Here is a 26,789-nt window from a genome sequence, read left to right as displayed (position 1 = left end):
TACTATGCTTTAACGAGAAATGTCCCCCCCTTTGGGAATGGCCTAAAGACACTACAGTCAGTGGCACTGCCCTGGGGGGTTGGAGAATGACTGCAACGGACTTCTCGGACCTGTCGCAGTACTGCGTCAAGTGACGGGAACAGATAAAACAGATAAAATTTCATCGGTGCATTATTGCGGCAAGTAACCGCAAGTTTTAACAGTCCGATACACAAAATTTCAGATATCTAGACACAAGTGGCCATTCTGACCACTTTGGTAGCAGGGGGGAACAAAAACTTTTAAAAAGCTAGCGTCACGCACTATAAAGTATATCCGTGATCATCACCTGGACAGAGCTGATCATAGTGCTGAGAGCGAAGATGGTAGCACAATCCTTCACTGTACTTTCACTGTCAAATGCACCTTGGGTATCCATCAGCAACAGAACAATCTACCATGATGACAAAAAGAAAAAGAAAATTACAATAGAAAAATCTTTTTGAAAAAAAAAATCTTTACACATTCAGTTTTTTTGTTCATTTAAAAAGGATAGAAGTATTTAGTTCTGAGAGAGAGATTGGTAAACAAAACGCAAGATCACACCTGACTATTCAATTCTAATTCTGACATATTCAGGGACCTGGACATCTAAATAGTTTTGAGACTGCTGAAACAATTTAGAATGAGGGTAGAAAATGAACTACAGAGCATTCACCGAGAAAAACATTTTCATCCCTTTTTATCTTATCATAATACAATTCAATATAGTTTTAGTATAGTATGGGATCTTACGGCGCTCACAACTGCATAAGGTCATAGGAGCCCACTAAACAAGTTTTTTTTTCTCTCAACAATTTATTTCTTGGTCTGGTACTGGTCAATACTTCTATTTAAAACTTTAAAAACGCTAAAAATCAAGTGTAAATAGATTTTAGATTTAAATTTAAATCTAAAACAACTTTCTAAACAACATTTAAAAATTCACAACTTTCTATAAAGGCCAATGGCCTTCATAAAATCCAAAATTCTGTTGGGATCAACGACGGAAATCAATGTCTTGCAACTTTTTGCATTTAAAGTATTTCCTTCGGGTCTCTCCAAAGTCTAGACATTCGGTTAGAATGTGTCTAATGGTAAAATCTGTGTCGCATCTGACACAGAACGGCTTCACATCTCCCTGAAGGAAGTATTTGTGTGTTAGGGCCGTGTGTCCGATGCCTAATCGAGTAAAAATGACTTCGTCTCTTCTGGAGAGGTCTGAAGGATTTCGCAGTCCCAGTTTGGGTTTAATATTGTGGAGTTTGTTACCCGTCTGTTTTTTTTCCAGTGGCTCTCCCACAGACTGGAGGTGTACTTTTTGACTTTATTTTTAAAGTCAGTCTGTGGGAGAGTGTTCGTCGTTGATCCAAACATAAGGGATAAGGATTTCTTCGCCAAGTCATCCACCTGCTCGTTTCCTCGGATGCCCACATGGCTAGGTATCCATACGAACACGATATTTTCCCCTGTTTCAGTTAAGGTGTGAATTTTCTGTTGTAGCCTAACTATTTTTGGGTGTAGGAGTGTGTAGTCTGTGAGTGAGGTGATGAAAGACAGAGAGTCAGAAAGGATAAGGAAGATTTGTTAGGAGAATTTTCTACGGAGTCCAGTGCCATGTCAATGGCAATGGCCTCTGCAGAGAAAATGGAGGCTTCATGATGGAGTCTCCTCTGGTGTGTACTGTGTGTGTTTGAAGATAGGGCAGCGGCGCCCACATCATTGTCTTTTTTGGAGCCATCTGTGAAGATAAGCTCAGCACCGGGGTATTTTTCTATACGTTTTTTGTATTCTGCTTTAAATGTTTTGGTGTTTGTGCTTTCTTCGTCGGGTGTGGTCAGCTGTAAGTCTACTTTTGCCTTGGTGAAGTGCCACGGAGGGAGGTTGGGGAAAAGAAATTGTTGGATGTCTTGTTTGGAAAAGAGTAAGTTTTTGTATTACAATATAAAAAAATAAGGTCAAAAGTTTATAACAAAAGTGAATCTATACCAAAAAAAACCAACACAGAGGCTATCCTATCATTGACCATCATTCGCTGAATACAAAAGAAGGATTACTTTTGCCCTAGATTATTTCCGTACTTGCAAGACTGTCAATCCACTAGATTTCTTCTTACCTCTTCTCCATCACGTGTCTTCACAATGAAAGGTTCACTCCACATGAGGATTCCTGTCGTGTCTCGTTCAGACCCACCCCGCCAGGAGAAACCCTCAAGTGGCGCATTTTCATCTCCAAGCCAGTCGGGTGCACCCTGCAAATAGCAAAACCTTATTTGAAAATGATCTTCAAAAACTTATCTTACAAAAAACAAAAACAAAACCAAATGCCTACAAACCCACGGTTAATCCCCCTCCCACCTCCCAACAAATAAAAAACATCAATGAAAACCTTCAAAGTAAAACAATACAACCAAAAAGACAAGAAAACATCACATGAAAAACTAATGGGGGGAAAAAAGGAGAGTGAAGGCCTGGTCACAGAAACTAAATCTTTTGGGTTTTTTAGTAGATGTTTTATGGCGCTCGCAACGGCCAACGGTCATATGAGCACCAAGGGGTGGATGTGAACAGAGATGTCCTTACAGGGAATCAGGCTTACTCTGCTCACCTCTTTAACTTCAACAGCACAAAGTCAGCTTCGACTATCAAGGCACCCCGGAAATAGCGGGTGAGTGTGACAAACATACAAAAGAAGCAGAGGGAAATGACGATAGTAAGGATTAGGAAAGAAAAAGCAGCCCTTCCCTGTTGCAGTTCAGGTACAGTTATGAGCATGACATTGAAGAATCAGCCCATTTACAATCACAATTCTACTGTACATAAGAACATGATTAATGTCCTCCCTTTGGGATTGGCTTAAAAGACACTTCAGTCAGTAGCACCGCCCCGGGGGGGGGGTTAAATGTGACTATTACAAGATGAGTCAGGCATGACTATGAAAAACCAAAGCATTATACTTACTGAAGCTTATATTACTAATTACAGAAAATAAATTCATCTTAAACAACCTTATGGAATGCACATCTCCAAAACAATTTGCGCTCAACAAACAATTCTTATTCTCAATCATGCATGCATTAACCAATGGCATGCTCTTATATGAGCTTACCCCAGCGCTGAGATAGCGCAGGAAGAAATCCAGCAGGAAGGATTTGCCCTTGCGAAAGGACCCGGCCACTGAGACGATGGCCACGTTCTTGTCTTTCACATCGCTGCGCAGCAGGATCTGCTCCAACGCCTCTTCGTCGAGCTCAAACTGATGGTTGTCAGTGGCAACCACAATCTGCACTGGCTCTCCCTTCAGGGGGGTGCCCTTTGCAGACACTAAAAGATCAAAGGAGAGGTTACGAGATTAACCGTGACCAACTGGTTACAATTTTTTTAGAGGAAATTATTAGTTATGAGCTAAAAACAAAAAACAGCACCACAATTAGAATTCGGCCAGGATATAGATCTAAATGACTGAGTGAAATATATACGAAGAAGACCCCCCCCCCCCAACCATCATTTAAGACTTCTTAAGAACAAGTTCCACAACAAAAAAACCAAAATCATTTGAGATTGTCTTTGAATAATAAGCATAATACTGAACATCAAAAGAGATCGTTTTTGAACAAGCTATCTAAAGAGACAGAATAAGAGTATTAAAGCAACATAAATTAGGTCATATAAGTGAAGAAAACTGAAGATAGTACAAGAGAGTAGTAAGAAACACAAAAAAAAAAAGAAAAAAGGAGAGACAAGGATGATAGATTATTGGTAGGAAAGAAGGAGCAAATCACACAAGTGCACAAGCAAACCACCCACATACAGACAGCTCCATATGCATTTTTACACATAGAGAAAAAAAAAACGAGAAAGGACACAAGCACTAGTTTCTCTTTGGCTCAAAATCCTTAAGTCCTCTACACATAGAAAGAACAAAATATTTCCAATGAGAAAGTTCTCTTGTTTTCCATGATGCAAGAGTATAAAAAAGAAAAAAACTGGTTTACCCAGGACCTACAATTACAATTCTACTACTAATAACACAACTATTAAAATTCAAGTAGCCACCATTCCAGAGTAATAGATTCTGTGCAAGGTGAATTCAAAGCACTCTGGGAGGGTAGGGTAACCCAAGAATGGCCATAAAACAATCGATGCCTGAACAGAAGCCAAGCGACAGGCTGAGTACGGAGTAGACTACCATACACTACTGACAGAAGGAAAATTTTAAATTGCAAACCACGTGTGTAGGATTGTGTGTGTGTGCGTGTGTGTGTGTGAGTGAGTGTGCATGTGTGCCCAATGTATGTAAATATCTGATGCACTGCACCAATTTATATATTTGCAGAGTCATATGTTATAATGCGTGTCTGTATGGGATAAAAGCCTTTAAAAACAATAAAATTCAAAATCAAATGGGAGGGCAGGGTAACCCAAGAATGGCAAAAAAACAATCTATACCAGAAGAGAAGCCAAGCGACAGGCTGAGTAGACTACCATTCACTACTGAGAGAAGAAAAATTTAGAATTGCAAACCAAGTGTGTAGGATTGTGTGTGTGTGTGTGTGTGTGTGTGTGTGTGTGTGTGTGTGTGTGTGTGTGTGTGTGTGTGTGTGCGCGTGCGCGCGTGTGCATGCGTGCCCAATTTATGACTGTGCTAACATGTAAAATACATGTCTTCATACACCTTTTTATCAGTACCATATACACCTTTTCATTAGTACACTCTGCAAGCTTATAGCATTTTTTACTGAAGCCTAAGGGCCTACTCAGATAAACCCAAGAGAAACTGGTACTTAGCATAAAGAAATTGAATCTTAAATATAATACAAGGAAAATAAACACTTGTTCATACAAATGATGAAACACTTTTGACGTGGGACCATTATTCAACGAAATGCTTAAAATCAAAGAAAAATAATAATAAGCCAGTTAGGTACAGATAGTCTTGTTAATACAAATGGCGACTTTAACAAACAAAAAATCTTTATTTGTTACAAATGCCGTTAGTAACAACAGGAAACAAAAAAATAAGTCAGTGGGTACTGGAACTTTTGAATATCTATAATAATCATTTTCAAAACCAACCTGCTGCACCTACTAAGTAGACAGATTTTTTCCCCCTAAGTCCCAACCTTGTCATGCTTATTCTTAAATGCCCTGGTACCAAAAAATGTATGTGTATGATTATCGAAAGAGCGGGAGCAAATAGTAAAATATTCCAATAGAGTATATAGTTTGCTGAGGCAACAAACACACAGAATTTTACTGCTCTGGCAGAAAGGAGATAGTACACAGTTCTCCATCCCCTAATTTCCCACTCACACCTTTTTCACGCCGTCACTAGTTTAATATCTGCACAGCTAATATATAAAATTTTATGAATATTGAAAAAAAAAAAAAAAAAAAAAAGGTTTTGTTACTTCAGGCAATTTTGTGCACATGTTGCCAAATTATTTTATACTTCCCTCTGTATTTTGCTTTCTACTTCAGCCTCTTTCTACTAAAAAAAGGCAGATCAATACAAAAATCCAAAACTTTAAAGCTAGCAATATGCACAAACACAGGAGAATTAATCTATTAGTAAGTAATTAAAAGAAAACTGAAATTCCCACTAACTTTAACTGAAGAAGGCAATAAATTAACAGAAAAAAATATTTTTGAGCACAAACAAAATTGTCTAACACTGTCATGGGCAAACATCATAAACGGGACCAGGGGAAGCATATTTGCTAGCAGAATATATTGGAGTACACATTGATACAGCTGCTAAAAAAAAATAGATGTGAAAAGGAAAATACATGGAAAACATTTTTTAATGAGATACACTTTCCCTTAAGAAAGAAAATTATTATCAACATTTGCACTAGTACTTCAGGAACAGTTTTTCAGTCTTCCTAAATAATGCTGAGGTAATAACAAATAAGAGAAAAAGAATTTAAAAAAAAAAAAAAAAAAATGAAAATGAGGAAGACATATTAGCAAAACTTTCTTCCAAAGCTGGGAGGGGGGATGGAGGAGCTCATTATCTTCACAAATTCAGGTCATGGCACTCAAAAATGAAATAAGATTAAAAAAACAGGTAAAAACACAAATATTTTAGTAGCATGTTAATAAGGTGCAAGCAACATTTTGTTCGGTAGAGAAACATACTGTCATAAGTGATTTCCTGTCAGTGAATGTGAACAATTTTTCCAAAATCATTGATCGATTTGTCAAATCATGAGAAAATGACGGAACAAGATCTAGAGAGCTAATACATATATATGTTACAGTAAGAACGTGTACCTAGTGAATACACGTAATCACTGAATATTTCAGTGAAAACGCGTAATCCCTGTTTCACTCGGAGATTTCACGAAATCACTGAAATAATCAGGAACTACGTGAAATCCCTGAAAAATGGTCACAGTAATTACGCGTAATCCCTGATCAGACATGTGTAGTATAATATACTTTTGTACAAGTTTATTCCTTAAATAGTCAGTTCGGTAACATACACACTCTCTCTCTCTCTCTCTTTCACACACACACACACACACTCACATGCTCCAGAATCTAAAAATTAAGCATTTAAAAATTCTTAAAAAAATGATCAGGCATATGCAAAATTATTTTATTGCTTAAATAGTCAGTTCGGTAAAAGATTCTCTCTCTCTCTCTCGCACACACACACACACAACACAAAAACACCTGCTCCACAATCTAAAAACTAAGCATTTAATTTTTTAAAATGGCAGACACCATTGTCGTTGTTGTTGTTTCAGTTTTCATTTAAATACTTAAGACTAAAATCCATCGACGTCGTCACTTGTAACAACAACTGAGGCTGCTATGACAGCGTAAGTTACACTAAAGCCCTGCTCTGCGGCATTTACATCGCCTTGAACTACACTTTTTGGCACCAGTACAGTTGCATCTTGTGAAGCCTTGTCCACCTGAAGAGGATTGAAAAATCACTGCCGAACGCAGTGAAACTATTTTTTCGGTGTTTATGTCGTCAGTGTTCAGAAGACGCCCAGGGCACAGATCGAACTGATTTCTGGAATACAAACCAGCTTTTACGGCTATCTTCTCGTCTGTCAATTATGACACCAAGGATATTTCTAGGATCGCCTCTCCCTCGAACTGGCACACAAACTTTGTCTCCTTGTTTGCCAGCTGGCATATCTATGTTACAGTAAGAACATGTAGATCAATCTAGTTAATACGCGTAATCACTGAATATTTCAGTGAAAACGCACAATCCCTGTACAGTGGCTGGGCTATTACGTGAATTCACTGAAAGCTCAGTACATATGTAGTAAAAACACGTAAAATGATAGGTCTAATTTTAGGGATTTCGTGTAATCACTAGAAATTTCAGTGATTACGTGAAACCCCTGAGTGAAACGGGGATTACGAGTGTAATCACTAGGTACGCATTCTTACTGTAACATATATATATATATACGTTCTGAAAAAGGACTCCAATAAGTCAAGCAACTCTTTTCCTACAAATAACTTTAAAAAATCAGTTTCATGAGAAGCAAGCCAAGAAATTGAGCTATTATACTATCTATAATCATAGAATTACAAAAAATAAAAAGTGTCACAGAAAGAAAGTCTTCATTTGGAAAGACATAAGGTTCCACCATGCAAAACCTTTTCCAGCTCACACAGATTAGCAACAATGTTAATCAAACTGATTCAATACTTAGGAGCACAGAAAACATTTTCAGAGGGCACTTTGAAGTCAAAAGTCATGGCATCACCTTGTACAAAGGCATGAAAAGGACACCAATCGAGTACTATTGAGCAGGGAACGTAGGATCGGGATGAAAGAAGAAAAAAAAGCGAGGAACCAGCTGAACTATTCAGACAAGACTGTTCAACGATTACATTATATGAGCGCAGTGCTAAAAATTCAACTAGAACCAAAGATAGAGAAATGGTTTTGGTTGAGAGATAAGCACACAAAAAGCATAAATTCTCATGAAGATCAGAAAGAAAAGGGGAAAAGAAGCAGGCTGCTCATGCCATTCACAAACCTCTCACAAAGAAAATGGAGAAAAATATCTTCTCTTTTACTTTTATTATGCTCATCAGACTGATGACCCAGTCCACAATAGAAACATCATGAATACAAAATTAAGTCCTAAAGTTTGTCTACTATAATTGTAATAAATAATACCTATATCCAACCATAAACTATACTACTGTTAGTCCTAAAAGTGTCTGAATAGAACTCTCTTTTTTTGAACATGTCACACATCTTCTCAAAACAAAAGAATTGAAACGAATCTATCAGTATGATGAATCTATGAGATCTATTCAGCTATCACATTTGGGAGATGATAAAAGGGAGGTTCATATATTTAAAAGCAAAAAGGGAGGCTCGTATATGAGACGCAAAGCAACGGTGATTCATAATCAACAATAATACATTGAGTACAGAGAGTGTTGGGAGAAATAAGGGGGGACTGATTTGGGGTTTGGGAAATGAACAATGTGTCAAGCAAGGAACGAGACAGATTCTTGAATCTCAGCAAATAGATAATAACATCATTTTTTAAAGAAATTTGGTTAAAAAGTAAAACAATTTGAAAATCTTAACTGAACTGGATCTATGAGAAATCAACTGCAGTAACAAAAACAAAATATTGCCTTTCCCTTGGTGTTAGAACATTAGAACACATTAAAACAGAATGAAGTCTAACATTGAACCAGTTTGATGATTTTGCCCAAGCACCACACCCATGTTTAGTCTTTTATTGACAAACTAACACCTTCAAGGTATTCACAATTAAATAATCAAAATGACTCTTGGGCAGAATACCAATATGAAAAAGTCATTTAACGTTCTTTTAAAAAGGGGTAACAAACAAAAAGGGAGTAAGGTATCTGGTATGTACCTGCATGCATTGGCTGGGAATCTGTGGGAAGGAAACTGTTGTATTAAAAACCCAATGTCTTTATTTTATATTGAAAGACATAGCAAAAAAAAAGCTTACAAATTTGTTCCATGAACTGAAGGGAAAAGCTATATACTAAAGGACCTGAAAATAAGCTTAATTAACAAAAATCAGTACCTCTTTCAACAGTATGAAGTTGTAGGGGAAGGAGGTGAAATTATAAAAAAAAAAGCAACAACACATAATAAGTAAACTCATTATTTAAAAGTCCTAATTAAAAGGAACATTCAGCATAAGCATAAATTGCACCAATGGTCAGGACCTAGCAAATTGGTAACAGCACAACAGAATATTTCAGCTTCACGATCATGATTAACAGAGAGCTGAAGGAGGGGCACATCAGATCCAAGAATAACAGAAACATGTCAACATAACCACAGTCAGTTTATTGCAAAAAATGAAAAACAACCTCAGACAGAAATGAGAAACAAATACAGCAGTCTCCGCCTAAAAACATGATGGTCATCTGGAGAAAAAAAAAGTGGCTTCCTATGATATTACAAGGGGCCACAATTCAGTTCCTACCCGTTGGCTACCCTTTATTCATTCTATAATAAAATATTGACCTGTAGATGATACTGACACCCACCAACGAGAGACAGAGTTTTACATTGGAAAAAAAAAGAAAGAAAGAAAACTAAACACATGTTGTGTGTCTAAATGGTGTTCATTGTTTTGGTACTGCAACTGCAGAACCAGGGGTTTCAGTGTGAATTTCTACCATGCGACGTAGTCACTGCAATTTGATAACATATATTGAATATTGTAACTATGAAACAGCATTAGTTACAACTCCATGCAAGTGATAGGAAAGAATGACCGTGAATAGGTCTGCTTTTATAAGACAATAGGACGATTTGGACCATGCGAGAAGTGTAGGTGATTATGTCAGTCGACAACCACTCAGCGCCTGATCAGCTTGACAGAGCTCGTGTGTGTGCCTTAGACAACCTTCTGAGTAAAGTGTGCCAACCTATCTAATTTCATCCCAAACTGCACGAAGAATTGGTAAAGCAGTTCATAAAAGTTTAATTAATAACCTGAGCTCAAACTGAGTTCTTATGCGAATTTCTTTTTGTAGACAGGTTCTTAGGAATGAAAATTATTATAGAAAAAAAGTTGTTACAAGGTAAAAGCGGGTTCTTTAGCTGAAAGGGTTTTTATGCAGAGTATTCTTCAGCGGAGACCACTTTATTAAAGTAAAAAAACCACCAACAAGCGGTGCGATAAAGTTCACCATCTATACATGAGGAAAGATTCAATACACTCGCATGGGAACATCCCCACAATCAAGAACACAATAAAGGAATTGGAAGAAAGTGTGAGTGCCATTATAATCTCTTTGCAGATAACAATTGCAGTGCAATAAAAAAAAAGTTTTTTTCAAAAGGAACGAATTCATTTCAAGATACTATGTGCTTTTCTGCAAAACACTATCCTGGCAGCTGAGATCTAAAGAAGAATGATAACACAGGGCTGCAAAATACTTATACAGCAAGAGAAAAAAATAATTGCTAAAAAAACTACAAAAGACGACTAACAACTGAGAGAGAGAACACCCACGTGTGAACACTGAAAGCCAGGAACGCACACCCACCATTCACAAAGCAATGTACCTGTGTTCAATGTCAAAATCAATGAAAGCCAATATGTATTGTATATAGTATCATGAGTTGCCCTAAAACGAGTATCAACCCCACAGCAAAAGAACTGCTCACTGAAGAAACAAGAGAATTAATTATTAAATTATGCAATTTTAGGTCAAAAGCACCATAGCAGTCCATTGGTTCATGTTTATATAAAAATATGTTCATCTAGTCTCGATCTAGATTTTTAATCAACGATGAAACATGAAAAAGTATTTGCTGAGCAGTTTCTCTGAATGACCCAAAATCATCAAGCCACACAAACAGTCAGACTATTTTATTGAACTTTTCGCAAATAGAAAACAAAGTACAGTGTATGGTCTCTTTTATTTCTCATCATCAGCTGAAACAGACCCCTTCTCACAGAAAACTTCAAGGATTTTACTGCCTATATTCTTGGCATCAATCAATTGTATGATTTTTTTCTAGCTTACTTCTTTTTTACTAATGGTGTTTTAGGAAAGGGGTGACACTGTGACCCATGTTCTAAAACAAAAATCCTGTCTACTTAATGACTTAGATATAGCGAGATCATCTTTACACAAAAGCTCTAAGATGTATGACCGCTTGCTATAATTGTTATGGAACTGATTGCCATATATTGAAAATAAACAACATGAAATTTATCCCTAATGTATTATTATATGTCATTCAAATTCCCCCATGCTTGGTGAGAGTTTGCTAAATACAAACTTCCATACAGTGTATGATTTTGAGATATGTTTGAAAGAAAAACTTTTTGGGGAATCTTAAAGATAAATTTAAAAAAAGTAACCAAATTCAGTTACACAATCTGCTGAACATCAAATTATTATCTATAAATCGATAAATTTTCTACTGAAAGCAACATTTTTTGTACGCAGTGAAGGTTTCCTGCTGAAAGTTTTATATGAAAATAGAATGAAGAATAAAAAAGTGAGGCCAAAAGCTGCACCAAAATGTCCTTTAATCCTGTAAGGAAAAAGGTTTGGCTGAGGTGTTGCAGAATTTGCCAAATGCTTTATTTTCATGCTTTCAAAGGAAACTTACACGAATTTGAACAGGTTTATAAAATTAATCTTTTGTTATTTTTTTGTTGCCTTTTGTTTTTCTAGAAAACTGGCAGAACTGAACTACATTACATTAATCGGGTAAACAACTCAAATTTCACAATTTAACCTAAAATCAGCAATATCATGGAACACCCAGCCCCTATCCTTAATAACTTAATACGTAAAAAAAAATACACACATGTGCAAGAACTATCAAGATCATGCTGCTTGTACAACGCTGCGAAAGCTTCAGGTACAATTTTCCATCCTTCGCAGCCTCAGAACATGAGAAATATAACATTCTGAAAGAAATGAACACTCCACCTAGGCCTCAAGCAGGCTGGGGGACAAATACTACAAACCAAAAGCAAAGCCCAGTTACAAACAGGAACAAAACCATAAGAGATTCTCAAGAAGGAACAAACACTGCTGGACTCGTGAACAGAAGCATACCTCCTCTGTTAGAAAAGTCTGGAAGTGCAAAATCAAATTTTTTAAAACAATAAATAAAAACCAATTACAACTGTACAAAATAGACATATGTATAAAGATATTATCAATAAGAATGAAAAGAGACTTTTTAATAGACAGCATTTCTAATTTTACTGACAAGTACGGTTATCCAATGAATTGAATGTATTACTCAGATTCCTATTTAATATTGTCAAGTAAAAAATAATAACTTACTCTCTGTTACTGCAAGGGTTTAAAATTTCAGCAGAGAGAACTTCACGAAATTCAAATTCAAATTTTCTTATCATCCTTCAGTAATTTCGACCTATCTTATTTTTGGCAAAATAGTAAACCTGCGACAGCGTTAGTATTTTTCATTATTGGCTTACTCAGTTGAATATTAAATATAGCTGAACCTACTCTAATGACCAGCTGTACAAGACCTGCTCAAATGACCACTCCCACCTTGCAATTCTTTTGTATTTAAACGCTTGTGACCCTAATAATTAGGCCATCTTCAGAACCGAAACGTGTGATTTCATGAAACATCGGCTAGATCTAGTAACTAGTAAGCCTGTAGTATATGAATAGTCTTTAGTTTTTAGTCTAGTTTAGCCTATAGTGTGGTTACATTGTGTGTGTGCCTAAAAAAAGAGCGTACAAAAAGTCGGATTTTGACCATTTTGAGTTAAGGGTTGCACCTTATAGAAAATTCAATGCTGAACACAGTGGTTTTTGAATTTTTGAGATATATCTCCAAGTAGTTTTTGAGATATTTTACATTTTGTGAGGAAGGGTATAAAGATCTAATTTTGAGAAATTAGTTTTTAAGTTTAGGACACTTAAAAACTTGAAAAAAAAACCCAACAATAATTCACTTGTTTCTAATGTATTTAAAAAAATGGAAAATTCATTTCCAATTTGGCATTCAGTTGACATCAATATCATGATTAGAATTCTTGAAAACATAGCAGGGAAGAGAAAACATGCTTCAAGAATAGTCTCAAAATTATTCAAAATATAATATTTAGAAGTCAAATCCATGAAAACCCTTTTAACACTTGTAAGAATTGTTAAAAAAATGGTGGAACTACAATTTTTTTTAGGAAGAGGCTAGCCGTACTTAATGACAGCTAGACTGACAAAAAATAGGCCTACTGAATTGTAAATATACATTTTTAGTGTGCAGTACCTAAAATATTTGTATTTGAGACGAAACCAGGTGCCTTAACGACAGTGCATGTATTTTAAACCTCCTGTTTTCTAATGTTAATAGGGCCTAAGATAAGTACGGCTAGACTGGCAGTCTAGCCGTACTTAAGGACGGCTAGACTGTCAGGCTAGCCGTACTTAATATTGATGGCTGAATTGTAAATGAAATTTTTAGTTTGCAATGCCTAAAGTATTTGTATTTCAGACAAAACCAAAAGGTGCCATACTGACTTGCATGTTTTGAACCTGAATAATTACTAGATCTAGATCTAATGAGACCTGTGTATTAAACAGGCTTGAGTCGATGGGGCCAAACCTAGATCTAAGTACGGCTAGACTGGCAGTCTAGCCGTACTAGACCCTCAACGGCTAGCCACTTCGTTTTTTTAATGGAAACACATTTTGGTAAAAAAAAGTGATTTTTTTGTCATTATCAGCCTATAGCTCAAAATTCTCTGTGGCGACTTTTTGTACCTTTCTTTAGGCACACACACATATACTCATAAATATATGGACAGCAAATCATAGAAGGTTGTAGTAGTGGTGGTATCTCTTCTACTTTTATGGCAGATAAATACAGGCGTAGGACCTTCTAGTTTATTAACTACTTAGATCTAAATCTACTACTAGATTCTATAGACTACACACTACGGGTATACTAGATCTAGATCTATCTAGAAATTAGATCTAGATATCTAGATCTATTCAATATAGAAAACTAGAACTAGATTCTTGAGATCTAGATCTAGACCTACTTGATGACAATCTAGAACATGTAGATTATATAGAATCTAGTAATGTAGTGTAGATTCAGTGCTTTTTCAGTAGTTCCCCCCCCCCCCCCCCCTATTTGAGCCTAGATCTACATCTAGATTTATACGTTTGAAGTGAAGCGAGCTAAGATATCAAACCTAACAACTGAAAAACATTAAATTATGGTAAAATCCAGGGGGGCATGGACACCCCCCACCATATTTTTATTAGCCTGAACAAAGTGTATACAGACCCGGTAACCGGGAACAAAGTCACAAAGTATACAGACCCGGTAGGGGAACTCTTTTGTGATTTCGGAAAGTTTCAGCGCCCAGACCCGGTTGTGTGTCACGAAGTGTGTGTGTGTGAGTGAGAGAGAGAGAGAGAGGGAGGGGGGAGGGGAGAGAGAGAGAGAGAGAGAGAGGGAGAGAGAGAGAGAGAGAGAGAGAGAGAGAGAGAGAGAGAGAGAGAGAGAGAGAGAGAGAGAGAGAGAGAGAGAGAGAGAGAGAGAGAGAGAGAGAGAGAGAGAGAGAGAAGGGGGGGGTGTGGCAGAGAAATAGAAAGAGGGTGACTGCTCGATTGAAATTATGACATTGTTCTTTTCTTCAAATTGTGATTCCTCCAACTCCAAAACGGAGGAAAAACGATCGCTCATCGAAAAGACATCTGCAATCTTCATTTAGATCTAGATCTACGCTAGCCTTGAAACTGGATCAATGATTTATGTCTGTCTGTCCAGATCTAGACCTAGGCCATAGATCTAGAAGAGCCTTGGTAGTGTACACCTATGGTCTACCCTGAGCCAAGAGGGCGGTGAAACTTTCCGAAATCGCAAAAGAGTTCCCCTACCAGGTCTTTATACTTTGTGACTTTGTTCCCGGTTACCGGGTCTGTATACACTCCCTAGCCCGAAAACCCTCCTACCCTTGCGGCCAAAACCAGCGAATAACAATAACGGGGTGGGAACTAGATCTACCGAAAAAGCGCCGTAGATTCTAGTGGAGTAGGCCTACTGAGATGAGAGGTGTTCATCCTCGACAACTCCAGTGACAATGTCTAAAAACTAGAGATCTGCAACACTGAGAACTGTCAGAACACTACCGCAGAGACTCAGAAAGTTACTTAAGGGAAGACGCGGGTCGGCGATCCAAGGCAATATCGATACAATTTTTCAAACTATCCAACTTTTGTTTTTTGTGGAAAAACATCCTTTGACATCTGTTCTATCGAGTCAAAATGAAGAAACTGTTGAAAAAACACCCTTAATGACCTAAAATGGCGTTTGAAAAGTGCAAATTGCTCTAAAAATCCGTTAAAAAATCCCTGTTTTTTATGTTTTTCTCAAAATCTACTTTTTGACATATGTGACCTCCTGGGTGCAAGGAGTTTTTAAAAGCTACAGAAGCTAGAAGCTTCAAATTTGGTGTACAGGTGCTTTAAGATCGATTCTAGGGATCTATGAAAGGGAATTGGGAAATGGCCACCTCTATTCTCACCCGGGGTGAGAATAGTGCAGGCGAGTCTTTTGGCTATTCTCACCCGGTGCGCGTTCACCGTTATAGCCTAGATCTAGGGCTACAAATTTTGCATTCAGTATTCACCCTAAACCACAGAATTCTACACTGTGATAACAGAAAAATTGTAGAATTCTGTGCCGTGAACAAACGTTCCATTACAACTGTAGCCTACTAAAAGCGTACAATTTTGTCTGTGGGCAGTGGAGAGAGAGAGAGAGAAAGAGAGAGAGAGAGGAGTAGCGCGAGAACTTCCGGTCAAAACAAAATGGCGACCCGCATAGTTCGGCTCGATTCGAAAAGTTTAATAGCCGTAGCATCTTTGTAGACAACCAAATTAATTTACTTTTGTGTTTTAACATCATTTTTTAACTTTGTTTTGGTCAATTTGATCGTCCACACCGATAGACAGTTTTCAGAAAGAGACAGAGAGAGAGAGAGGGGAGGAGTAAATCTTGCGAGAACTTCCGGGCAAAACAAAATGGCGACCCGCGTAGTTCGGCTCGATTCGAACAGTGAAATAGCCATAGCATCTTTGAAGACGGATCAAATTAGCTTACTTTTGTGCTATAACGTAATTTTTTCTTTGCTTTTATTAATTTGATCATCCACACCGATAGACAGTATTCCAAAATGAGAAAAAGCAGGTCTTGTTTCGCACCGGGTGAGAATAGCCTACGCCCTACGCTGGCAAGTCTCACCCGAGGTGAGAGGTAGATCGTTTTTCTATTCTCACCCCGGATGAGAATAGCCACTTCCTTGGGAAATATTGGTAACTTGAGAAAATATCCAATTTCTTTGTAATATGTACCCCAAAATTTCGTCAACTGACTCTAGGGGGTCCAATGACTTTGGGCTCACTTTTTTAGTTTTAAAGATAGGTCAAAATCCTTTCATGGATCCCCAGTTAGGTTTGTACTTGTGTGCCAAATTTCAGGCTGATAATTCAATCTAGAGCTATTTACTATGAAATTCTTCTGCACTAAGAAACTGGTTTGAAAATCCAATATGGCCACCACAGAGACCCATTTTTTTGAAAAATTCAACAAATTCACCCCTAGTACATTCTATTTACCTATGAACTTCTTGCACAATTACATGAAATTGAATAAAAGTCATTCGTTTAGAAAAATTTTCTGGGAGTGTACATCTCCCCTTAATCTTAATCAAGAAGTACTAGATCTAGATCTAGATCTAGATTATCTAGATTTAGATCTAGATCTAGATTATCTAGATTTAGATCTAGATCTAGATACTGAGGTCACGGAGGCTGAGGATTGACTGAGGAGAGTGAGACAGCGCAGAAGTGTCAGTTTCCCACTTTCAGTGCAAACTCACTCAGAGTCACTCCTACTCCTCCGGCACTAACACATTGTTTGTGTGGGAAAATAACCCAGTGTCCACTGTGTTTAAACATATTACAACACATGTAATAAATATAAGGGCAGCCAGTTACACCATGAAGCCAATGTAAAACGTCATTACTTACAAACAAGTATTCAATAAACTAAGTCTGCTACGCTACTGATACGCAGGACAATAATAGTATTAATAGCGAAGTTAAATGAGAGTGAGAGAGCTCATAATGATCACAATGAGAAATGTAGATCTCATACCTTTCACAGATTGAAAACTAGTAAAGCATGACATATAAAACTAATAAATAGGTTACTTGTAAAAGAAAGTACAAACAGACGGCACATACCAGGGCTTGAAGGTGGGTGTCCTTTTCCACTGGAACCAGATCGTACTCTCAATGAGTTTTCCGCCATGATTGTTTTTGACGGGGATACCAGGAACCCTCCAACACTCTTTTGTGGGTCAAGTAGGGCCTAGTTAAGGATAGAAACTTGATGACTCAAGAATCATTGTGTATTCTTTCGACCACACAACTAAATTTTTAACGCTGTTTTTAAGACAGAAAAAACTAAAATCACGAACAGAGTTTAATTCTTTGTGTTCCGAAAGTGAAACATTACCGAATATGTGTGTTTGAACAACTTACACATACCAAACTGATAATAATGAACAGAGGAACAGATTATGGCTAAAAGCATAAAATTTGAAAATGTTGCAATATAAAACAATTTCTTTAATGTTACACTACAGTATATCTTTCAAATCTTTTGTGTTTTGATATTATGTAGCCAAATTAATTTTTTCCTAAATGCACAGAAATGACACGCCATATTGGCAAGTAAGTTTGTCCACACGTCATTCAAGTTCCGTCCATGCGCAATGTTCAAATGATGTCATGGACTACATTTTGTTTACAAATAAAAGTACAAATATATTACTAAGCACAACAATTTATGTTTTATTTTCTTTTTTACCAAAACACGACTTTGAATATTTGAAAGCATTGATATGAGAATGGTGTTTAAATTATGACGATTTTATTCACACCTGCTTAATTTATGTCCTATTAACAGTATAAATTGAAGATTTATGTGGCACTATATGCGGAAGTTGCAATTATAAAGGAACAAATATGGTTGTTGGCAATTAATGGCCGACCTCAGTGGCCTACTTCCATCCTTCAACACACTTCAAGGAGCGCCGACAAGTTCCAAGAAAAAAGCAAGGTTTTGTATCGAAAAGTACGTTAAGTGCGATTTTTTAGTGTCTGTTCAATATTTCCTTCTTTTAGTGTTCTATGAATGCTATGGACGCAAGACGAAGACAATTTGCCTCCGATTTGTGCAGTTCCAGCTTCACTCCGTCTTAGCAGAGCATTTTGCAGTAGATCTAGATCGATCTTCAGTGTTTTTAACTCGAGAGATCTGTGAGGTTAATCCTTACTACCCAGGCCTTTCTGTAGCCTCCTGTCTGAAAGCAATCCGTTTCTCTGTATTTTCCATAAAGCTCTATTCGAGTATTTTGTCGACCAGAGTAAAAGCTTTGTACGAACGTGCAGATGTTGCGTCACTGAATTGAAATTTACTGATGAGGCATCACTGCCGAGGGCCAAGAGTTAGGTTGGATAAGTTGTTCTTGTGAGAGTGGGTTAATGCTAGACTAGAAGAAGATGATTATTAGACTATAGATCTAGAATCTAGGCATGATAACTCTTTGATGCAGAGCCTGCATTCCTCCAGTTTTGTTGCCTTTGTACATGTTAATTTTTTTTATTTTGTTGAGGGCAGAATTAGAATCGATCATATATGCATGTAAAAGTAAGTCTTGTTTACGTGTTGGTACTCTTCTAATTTTGGCCTAGATCTAGATATCTAGGCCTAGGTCTAGACTTTGTAAAAAGTAAAAAAGTCAGGGGAATTTAAACTCGAATCAATTCCCACCTCGTCTTGTTAATGATCTTGTCCCTATTTTATCATTTATCTTTTGTTTTGTAGTGTAGGCTACTTGATTATGATTGCAACTTGTGGGTGCGACCCGTCTGTGGATACTAGATCTAGATCTAGATCTAAGAAGCCGAGCCTAAGTTTTTTAAAATTTGGGCAAGAAGAACCAATTGTGACAATTGTTTAGCCAACTGCAATGCCTATCGGGCTTTCCCTCGCAGCGGAAATTTAGTCCCCGTTTGCGGGTGAATTTTTGGACTGGGTCGTAGCCTAGGTGACTAACTTTCTCTTACCTCGGTTGCTCTATTTCTGGACCAATGTGAATGAAACTCGGCAACCAATCAGAAAAGAGGGCGAACTAGTGATGTGTGGACGTTGAATTTCGTACACATAAATTTTACTGTATGTTTGGTGTCGGGAACACTTTCGTGTCAGGTGTACCGAAAACTATAAGGAGCTTGAATTTCAACGCTGAGATTGTAATAGATCATCCTCTATAGTGTGCTCAAATTTAAACGTTCTGTGTCAAGTAGTTGTTTAGACCTGATCATAAATGCACGACTACCCCACTATCCAAAGCGGCTTCACATGGAGACCGGCCATTTTCCCTTCACTCTCGCAGCAAATGTATGTGACCTACAAATCCCCGCACGACTATTCCGAGCCCGTTTATTGGTCTCTTGAAATAGGGCTATGGCGGGCGCGTGCTTCCGGTTGTTTTTCTCTCTGTTCCCCTGTAGCATCGCAATAGATAGGGGTATTCCGAGGCGAGCTAATCTCGTCTCGGGGTGTTCACGTCTCAACGGGGAAAAAGAATTTTTAATTGTACGGCATGCTAGATAAAATTAACTTTTCTTTTACGGTTGGCATTGTCTAAAGTCATCAAAGAAAGCTTTGCCATTATTTAGTCAGGCATTCTTAAAGGTCCCACATTGTGATACGAGGCTTTATAAATAAAATGGACTCATCCCTACACTCCTTTTCCGCAAAATCGTAATATGTACTTCAAAATAAAAATTTTTTATATAACAAAATAACTACGAAATGGTTAGTAAATCTGACATTAGAAATTATTTCTCCACCCAAAAACACATCGGGTAGCCAAGTTTCTCTCTAACACTCCAATTAATTACGGATATCACCGATTATCTTACAGAATCTGCTACAGCGTGGTCCACTGTTTAGGAGTATTTTATCTGTGGGTCATCCATGTTTTGCCGACCTTTACAATCCAATTACTGTTTTATTTTTTAACAGACTCTTAATTTTTTAGAAGCATATAATTCTTAGAATTGAAAATTCTTTCTTAGGCACCAAATAAGAAAGGGCTAATGTGAAAAATTAGATTTTCTTTGGCATTGCTAAATTGTTTGTGTAAAAGCACTGAGATTGACTGGAAATCCATACCTGCTTTAACTTAAATAGCCTGCACTTTTTTACATGAAGCTACAGGGAGTACCTAGTACACCTGCTCTGTGATTAGCCCAAATAAAAAAAATGATGATTTTGCGCCTTCTATTTTTGTCGTCTTCCGGGGCTTCCCTCGTCAGTTGACTAGATCTTACCGTGGCGGGCCCACTTTGCCGCTTAGCGCGCAATGGGCTACGTCACTAGGTTTCATCGCCGACTGCTTGGGCTGTGTATGTGTGTGCACTCGCTGTTGTGTGTATGTGTGTGTGAGTACAGCTTTGAGGAGAAGGTAAATTTATGGAAGGAGAATTGCTGAGATTGTTTATATAAAAGATAAAACAAATTAACACAACAACAAAAAAACAACCAACAAACAAGGCGAGATCTAGTCAACAGTTACTGGCGAAGGAAACCCAAGAGTCTTGGGGGGAAACCCTGGAAGAAGACAAAAATAGATATATATGGCGGAAATATGTCATCTATATTTGGACCAATCACAGAGGTGGGCTAGGTGCTCGATGAAGCTTCGTATGTCTTTTTTTCTTTATCTCAGGATTGCTAGATATGGCAAGGGGTCATGTAAACTCCTGGCTCTTGTCGTACCTCACCTAGCTGAGATCAAAACAAATCATGGTGTTACATTACTAGATCTAGTGCTGTACAGAATGTGTTTACAAGGTTGCTTTAGAAATTCTGTGGATGATCATTGATCATGTTATCGTAGCTGTTCAGTTTAGTAGTGTTTATTACTCTAGGTCACGAAGTACCATGAGGAGACACTCTGTCATAATTCATTGAGTAGGCCTACATGTTCATTTCTTCTCTTATTTATAAATTGTTTTTTGAAGAAAAGGAGATAAAGTGAGTTTAAAACAGAAATGCATTGTCCATGTCTAGCGTTAATGGTGTATCTCTTAAATTAGGTCAAACGCTTCATCTCTAATTTGGTTATTCACAACCTTAAATACAATTCGTGAACTGCATGCAGTCGAAATTGTTCAGGATGGCCACCTATTGTCAGAGGGAAAATAGACCATCTTATTTTTAGACAGGTGTACGTCTTGCAGGTTGTCATTATGATGTTAACAAAAAACTCAGGGGGAAGTGTAAAGTCGAAGTGGTCGTTTGTGGTGAATCTTTTACAGAGAGGTGAAAAGAAAGTCATTTTTCCACTTCTGCAATTCAGTGTTCATGCACATATCGGGTTAGAATTTAACACCGACAGTAACATATCATGTTAAGTGAAATAGCTTGATCTAGATTCTTAGTTCCATAATTAGGCAGCCTAAAACTAGGAATGGAACCTGAAGTGTCAATATCATTTATTTATGAACTGTGTTAACTCTCATGTCTTTGGTCGACAAAAAATTTGACATTTTTAGTTGGGAGGAATAATTTTTCAGAACTTTGTATGTAATTTTGATAAGAAAGTAAATTTTGAGAAAGATTTATTCAGTCTTCTAACTTTCTAATCATTGTAGCAGGTAACTGGTAACTGGTAAGTCTTTGTTTTTAAAAATGTCTTCTAGGGAGTTTTTTAATACACCCACTAAACTGTAAGAGAGATTAATGAAGGTTGTATGTTGTGCTGTGTGAATCATGCTTTCAAGCAGTAGCCTGAAGAAGTGAGGAAGTTGCTGTTTATTTTCATTTTGTTTTTGTTATTGTCCAAGTGAACTTGTACTTATTATTTTTCCTATTTTTCTTCCACTGCCAGGTCTTGCAGAGTCATCATGTAGGAGTTCAACATATTCTTTAGATTCATTTTGTGACAAGCATAATATTCTAGTATGATTGATGCGGTGATTGATGGAAGCAAGGGCCTCAAGTTTCTTTGCCATCGGAAAGTGCAGTCATGGAAGGACAGCAAGTCGCAGGGAGCAACAGCCAGTCATTACCCTTGGCTATTGGATTGGACGGCCCATCCTTGCTTTCAAACTTAATGTCATCTGTGACATCGGATTCACAGAACAATATACCACTAAACTTCCTGGAAATACCCCTGAGCTTGTCGAATCTGAATGGGTTTCAGCCTACTGTAAATAACATAACGTTCTCTTCAGCAGAGCCTTTGAATGGCTTATCGGATTTAGCCATGTACAAAATGCCGGACACTGGGTTCTTAAACGACTTGAGCGGCAGTGGCGAGGCCAAGTCCCCTCTGAGTGTGCTGGTAACTTCAGACAGCCTGAGTGGGGCCGGGCCAAGCAGCCCCCTCATTGCCATGATCACCAGCCAGCCGAGTATGTCCAGTCTGCCCTTTCAGTCAGTTGTCAGCGGTGGGGACAAGATGCTGAGTGCTGCCAACACACTCAATCTCAATGACCCCGAGATCCTGGGGGACTCGGCCTTTGACTCAAACCCTACCACGGGGCTGTCGCAGTTTGATGACGGGCTGTTGTCGAGCCTGGGTAGTGCTGGGCAGGGAATGAGGCTCGGGGATGGGCCCACCGGATCTCATTTCAGCCTGTTTGATGATGGCGTGGGCGATACACTGTCCCTGTCTCCACAGCCGTTCCCTGACGCAGGTCTCATGTCAGAGTCCCCATCTGTGCTGGACACAGGTAAAAATATGTTGCTTTGTTGTCACCAGTGTTCAGGACTAGCTTAACATTTCTTAATCGGAGAAGAAGAATAGAGTTATCACAATGTTACAGTTATTTGAGTTATGCACAGGTCTTTTGCTCCTCTCCTCTCAGTTGCCCACCCCCCCTAAAACTTCTTCAATGAAGCCAAAGAAGTTTGATGACTAGTAAAATATTTTCAGTTGTGCTCAGCCAAAGTGCTGGTTACTTAAGAGGTTTGGGTACAAGTTTTAAGTAAAGAGATCTTATCACTCTTCACTGTACAGCATGATGCACGTGTAAACCGCTCTTACACTGTGGGTTTGTGTTTTGCTCTCACAGGTTTAATTCCTTCCCAAAATTCGGACTTGATGGACAGTAATACCAGAATGCAGCAGTCATCAGGCAAGAAGAATGCTCCTGTTACGACTGTTGCCCAAGATATGAATGCTTCGGGCTCCAAGTTTGGCATGTCACAGTGCAATGTTTGTGCCAAGACCTTCAGTAACATTGGTGCCCTGGCTAAACACAAACTCACACACTCGGACGAGAGGAAATATGTCTGCAATGTCTGCTCTAAGGGTTTCAAGCGCCAGGATCACTTGTAAGTTTTGAGTTTATAATGGATGCTTCAACCGTTTGAGGGTCATTCTTCTGCGTGTTTAGGTATAGGGTCTGCCAAGTTTTTGCTCCACTGACTGGATTGCCTTAAATAAATATGAATGGATATTGATTCAGTTTAATGTCTTAAGAATCCAATTTTATATTGACTGTTTTGATTTAAAAACCTCTTCGTGTTGTCTTTTCTATGTCTCGGTCATTGACCTACTGTTTCCGTAACTTTAGCTCTAGGGCCAGTCCAAGTTTTTTGGAGGACCCTGTTTAACTGTTGCCAATAGGCTAATGTTTCGTGTTTACAACAAAGTTTTACGAATGGTATCTAGTGAAAGGTATTGGTTCCTTTTCTAGTACTGAAGAACATTAAATATTGAGCCATGTGCTTTTTTTCACTTTATTAATTATTGCTGTGCATCTCCATCAGGAATGGTCATCTGATGACCCACTTGGACAAAAAGCCCTTTGAGTGTAATCTCAGCGGTTGTGACAAGGGATACTGCGACGCCCGCTCATTACGGCGCCATCTGGAGCAATATCACCAGCTGGACCCAGACACGGCGCAGAGCCACGCTCAAGCCAGCATGGCTGCCGCTGGCATACCTCCGCCCGCTGGACGGTCTTCTTCCAAAAACAAGTCCGGGGAGTCGCGGGGCAAGCAGCTGAGCTCTCCGGTGTACAGTCCCGGATCTGCCACACCCACGCCGAGCCCAGGGTCAGCTGGGGTGAGACAGGAGTTGTTTTGTTTTTTTCTTTCTAGTAAACGTTTTACGTCACTTTCAACTCTGTTATGTCAATAAAAGTGCCAAAGATTAGCGGTGTTACAACAGAGTACCAAATACAAAAAAGGAGAGATGAGAACGATAAATGATTGATTGGAAAAAAGGGGCACCTGCCTACCACCCACCGAAACACAAGTTTGTTCTTTTAGTTTGTGGAATCCCAGGCTCCTGTAGCTTAGTGGTCAGTGAGTTCAGACTCAAAAATAATGTCAGACAAGTGTTGATGATACTGGGTTTAGGTGGATGACTACCAGGGTGTGTCCTTGAGCAAAAAAACGACAGTAGCTAAAAAAAAAGGACGTTTTCCAGTGGCGACCAGGTTTTACTAAAATATTTGACACTTTACTCTATAGAGAAGTTGTTTGGACATTGTGAGTACTGAATATTACTTTTATCATTTTTGTGACAGTGTGTAGGGGGCTGTTGTTAGTTTATTGTCAGTGCCTACTCTTATTTCAATTTTGGTTAAAAGTCTTAGAACTATCTTTTTGTTGCCTATGCCTGTATGTGAGGTTTTTAGTATTGCCATATCTCTGCATGCTTGATTTTTTTTCCTCTTCCAGGCTGGAAATGTGTTTCACTTTGACCAGCAGCAGCTGAAGTCAAGTCAGCAGCAGAAACAGCAGCAGGAACTTCTTGTTCAACAAATCCACCAAAGGGAGAAACTGTTGTTGCAACAGCAAAAACAGCAGCAGCAGCAACAGAAGGCTCAACAGGAAGAGGTATGTGTGATGTTTCAAGAGCCTGTTGCCGGGATGAAAGTTTTCAAATAAAATTCTGAGAAGGGGGAAGTAAGTTTACCTTATTTTAGGTGGATGTGCTTCTTTTTCTTTTACAGTGTGTAATTGTTATTGCACATAGCTACTTGCAACATTTTACTTGATGTGGTAGTGTTGACTGTTATGAAAGCAAAACTCAATGGAGGACATGGTGTTGTTATGAATTAGGTTTTTCTGCCGTCTTCTTTTGTGTCTGCAATTTGTGAACAGATGCTGTAGTGTGGTTTGTTCCTTCTGCTTCTTCACAATGCTGCTTTTCTTCTTGTCAGTTTGTGGTGAGATGTGGCTGTTTTCGTGCTGACTGACAGTAAATGACAACTCTGGGTATTTGTTTATGTTCTGGTGCCTTCAGTGATTCTTTCATTTGTTTTTCTACTTGCTCTGGGTGATTGTTGTGTTTGTTAATTTTCTTTCGTGCATATTTAATGCCATCCCAAGGCACAGGGACGTACTTAACAAAATTTAAAAAAAAATTTTTTTATTGGTTTTGTTAGTCTTGCCCATAACCTTTTTGGGTCAAAGGTAGAACGATGTATCTACTTCTGAAATAATAGTTTTCAAAGTGGTTAAGGAATGTTAATGACCATTCTCAGTCCCGTTGTCAATGGCAGACTGATTTATCTACTTTTCCAAACAATCTTATTCTGTAGTTTTCATAATTTTAAACAGGCTAAACGTCAAAAGCTTTTTGCATTGTTCTCAAAATAGTGAAATGTACAGTTACGACTCTTTGCCTTTGGGTTGGCAGCATAAAATTCAGGGTTTTTCTCTGTTCTTACTTTTGTGTCCTATGTCAATTGCAGCAGAAAGTACAGATTAGACATTCACCCCAGCAAATGCAGATACAGCTCCAACAGCAACAACAATTGCAGCAGCAGCAACTACAACAACAGCAACAGCTGCAGCAGCAACAACAGCAGCAGCATCAACCAGCAGATATGTTGGCAGTGATTCAGCAAGTGCAGCAGCTGCAGCAGCAACAGAAGAAGTCAGGAGGAGGTGGCAAGGAAGTGGTTTCTGCGAGCCAACAGGATGTCTTGTCTTGGGGAGACAAAGCAGCTGTAAGATTTTTTTTAGTGTTGATGATTTTATTCAACTGATTAGCCAAAATGAGGGTTGTGCCTGTGAAAACGTATCTATAAATTAAGTTCTCTTGGCAAAGAAAAATAATTCTTCCAACTTAGAATTTTGCATGGCAGGTTTATCTTTAAAAGATTCATTTGCATATGTATGTGTGTTTGAATTACATTGATTTTGAAAAATGAAGTGTAAGTTCGGTTTGAAAGAATAGCTTTTTAATTATTTTGTCAAAGCTTTGAGAGGTTTTTTTTCGTATGTATACTCTTTGGAAAGCATGTTTCTGGCCAAGCGTAGTCCGATAAGTATGGTCTTGGGGTGAAAAGTTGCCTTTCTTTCCTTCTTGTAGGTGTATACATTTGTGGGCACACCAACATCCAATGAGCAGTCACCAGCCTCCCACAGTGACCAGTCGCCCAGTGGCATGGTGGTGCCCGCAGAGCTGACAGCCAAGAGCCCTGTGTCTCCTGCCAATGCCCAACCCACACCCACCACGCGACCTGTCTGGTATGGTAGCCCACCGGAAACTACAAACAATCCCCCTGCAAAACCGTGAGTCTGGTGTCTTTCCATCTTGCATCGTTTCTTTTTTTTTTCTTTGTCCTCTCTGTCTGTCTGTCTGTCTGTCTGTCTGTCTGTCTGTCTGTCTCTCTGTCTCTGTCTCTCTCTCTCTCTCTCTCTCTCTCTCTCTC

At 38.4% G+C, this 26,789-nt stretch overlaps 2 protein-coding genes across 5 annotated transcripts in view; one reads left to right on the top strand and one right to left on the bottom strand.

Moving 5' to 3' along the window:
• The window catches only part of LOC101845183 (atlastin), a 43,820-nt gene extending 26,424 nt beyond the window's left edge, over positions 1-17,396 (bottom strand). Inside the window, exons 1-5 of one of the 3 annotated variants that reach the window (XM_005104097.3) lie at positions 17,274-17,396; positions 8,900-8,920; positions 3,127-3,341; positions 2,135-2,269; positions 329-433 (exon numbers count right to left, since the gene is read on the bottom strand). In XM_005104097.3, the coding sequence (XP_005104154.1) occupies positions 329-433; positions 2,135-2,269; positions 3,127-3,341; positions 8,900-8,920; positions 17,274-17,340 (543 nt within the window). In that variant the 5' untranslated portion in view covers positions 17,341-17,396. Of the gene's footprint in view, positions 1-328; positions 434-2,134; positions 2,270-3,126; positions 3,342-8,899; positions 8,921-12,089; positions 12,108-17,273 lie in introns of all 3 variants that reach the window. The other 2 variants (XM_005104098.3, XM_013085766.2) reach the window with 2 other exon arrangements.
• A 527-nt stretch (positions 17,397-17,923) lies between these two features.
• LOC101864701 overlaps positions 17,924-26,789 on the top strand; it is a 34,915-nt gene continuing 26,049 nt past the window's right edge. Inside the window, exons 1-7 of one of the 2 annotated variants that reach the window (XM_005104096.3) lie at positions 17,924-18,153; positions 21,998-22,844; positions 23,187-23,448; positions 23,887-24,184; positions 24,805-24,963; positions 25,824-26,081; positions 26,447-26,649. In XM_005104096.3, the coding sequence (XP_005104153.2) occupies positions 22,136-22,844; positions 23,187-23,448; positions 23,887-24,184; positions 24,805-24,963; positions 25,824-26,081; positions 26,447-26,649 (1,889 nt within the window). In that variant the 5' untranslated portion in view covers positions 17,924-18,153; positions 21,998-22,135. Of the gene's footprint in view, positions 18,169-21,997; positions 22,845-23,186; positions 23,449-23,886; positions 24,185-24,804; positions 24,964-25,823; positions 26,082-26,446; positions 26,650-26,789 lie in introns of both variants that reach the window. The other variant, XM_013085765.2, reaches the window with a different exon arrangement.

This window comes from Aplysia californica, unplaced genomic scaffold (genome assembly GCF_000002075.1).
Source record: "Aplysia californica isolate F4 #8 unplaced genomic scaffold, AplCal3.0 scaffold00404, whole genome shotgun sequence".
NCBI lineage: Eukaryota > Metazoa > Mollusca > Gastropoda > Aplysiida > Aplysiidae > Aplysia > Aplysia californica.
This window is presented reverse-complemented; position numbering and strand designations above follow the sequence as displayed.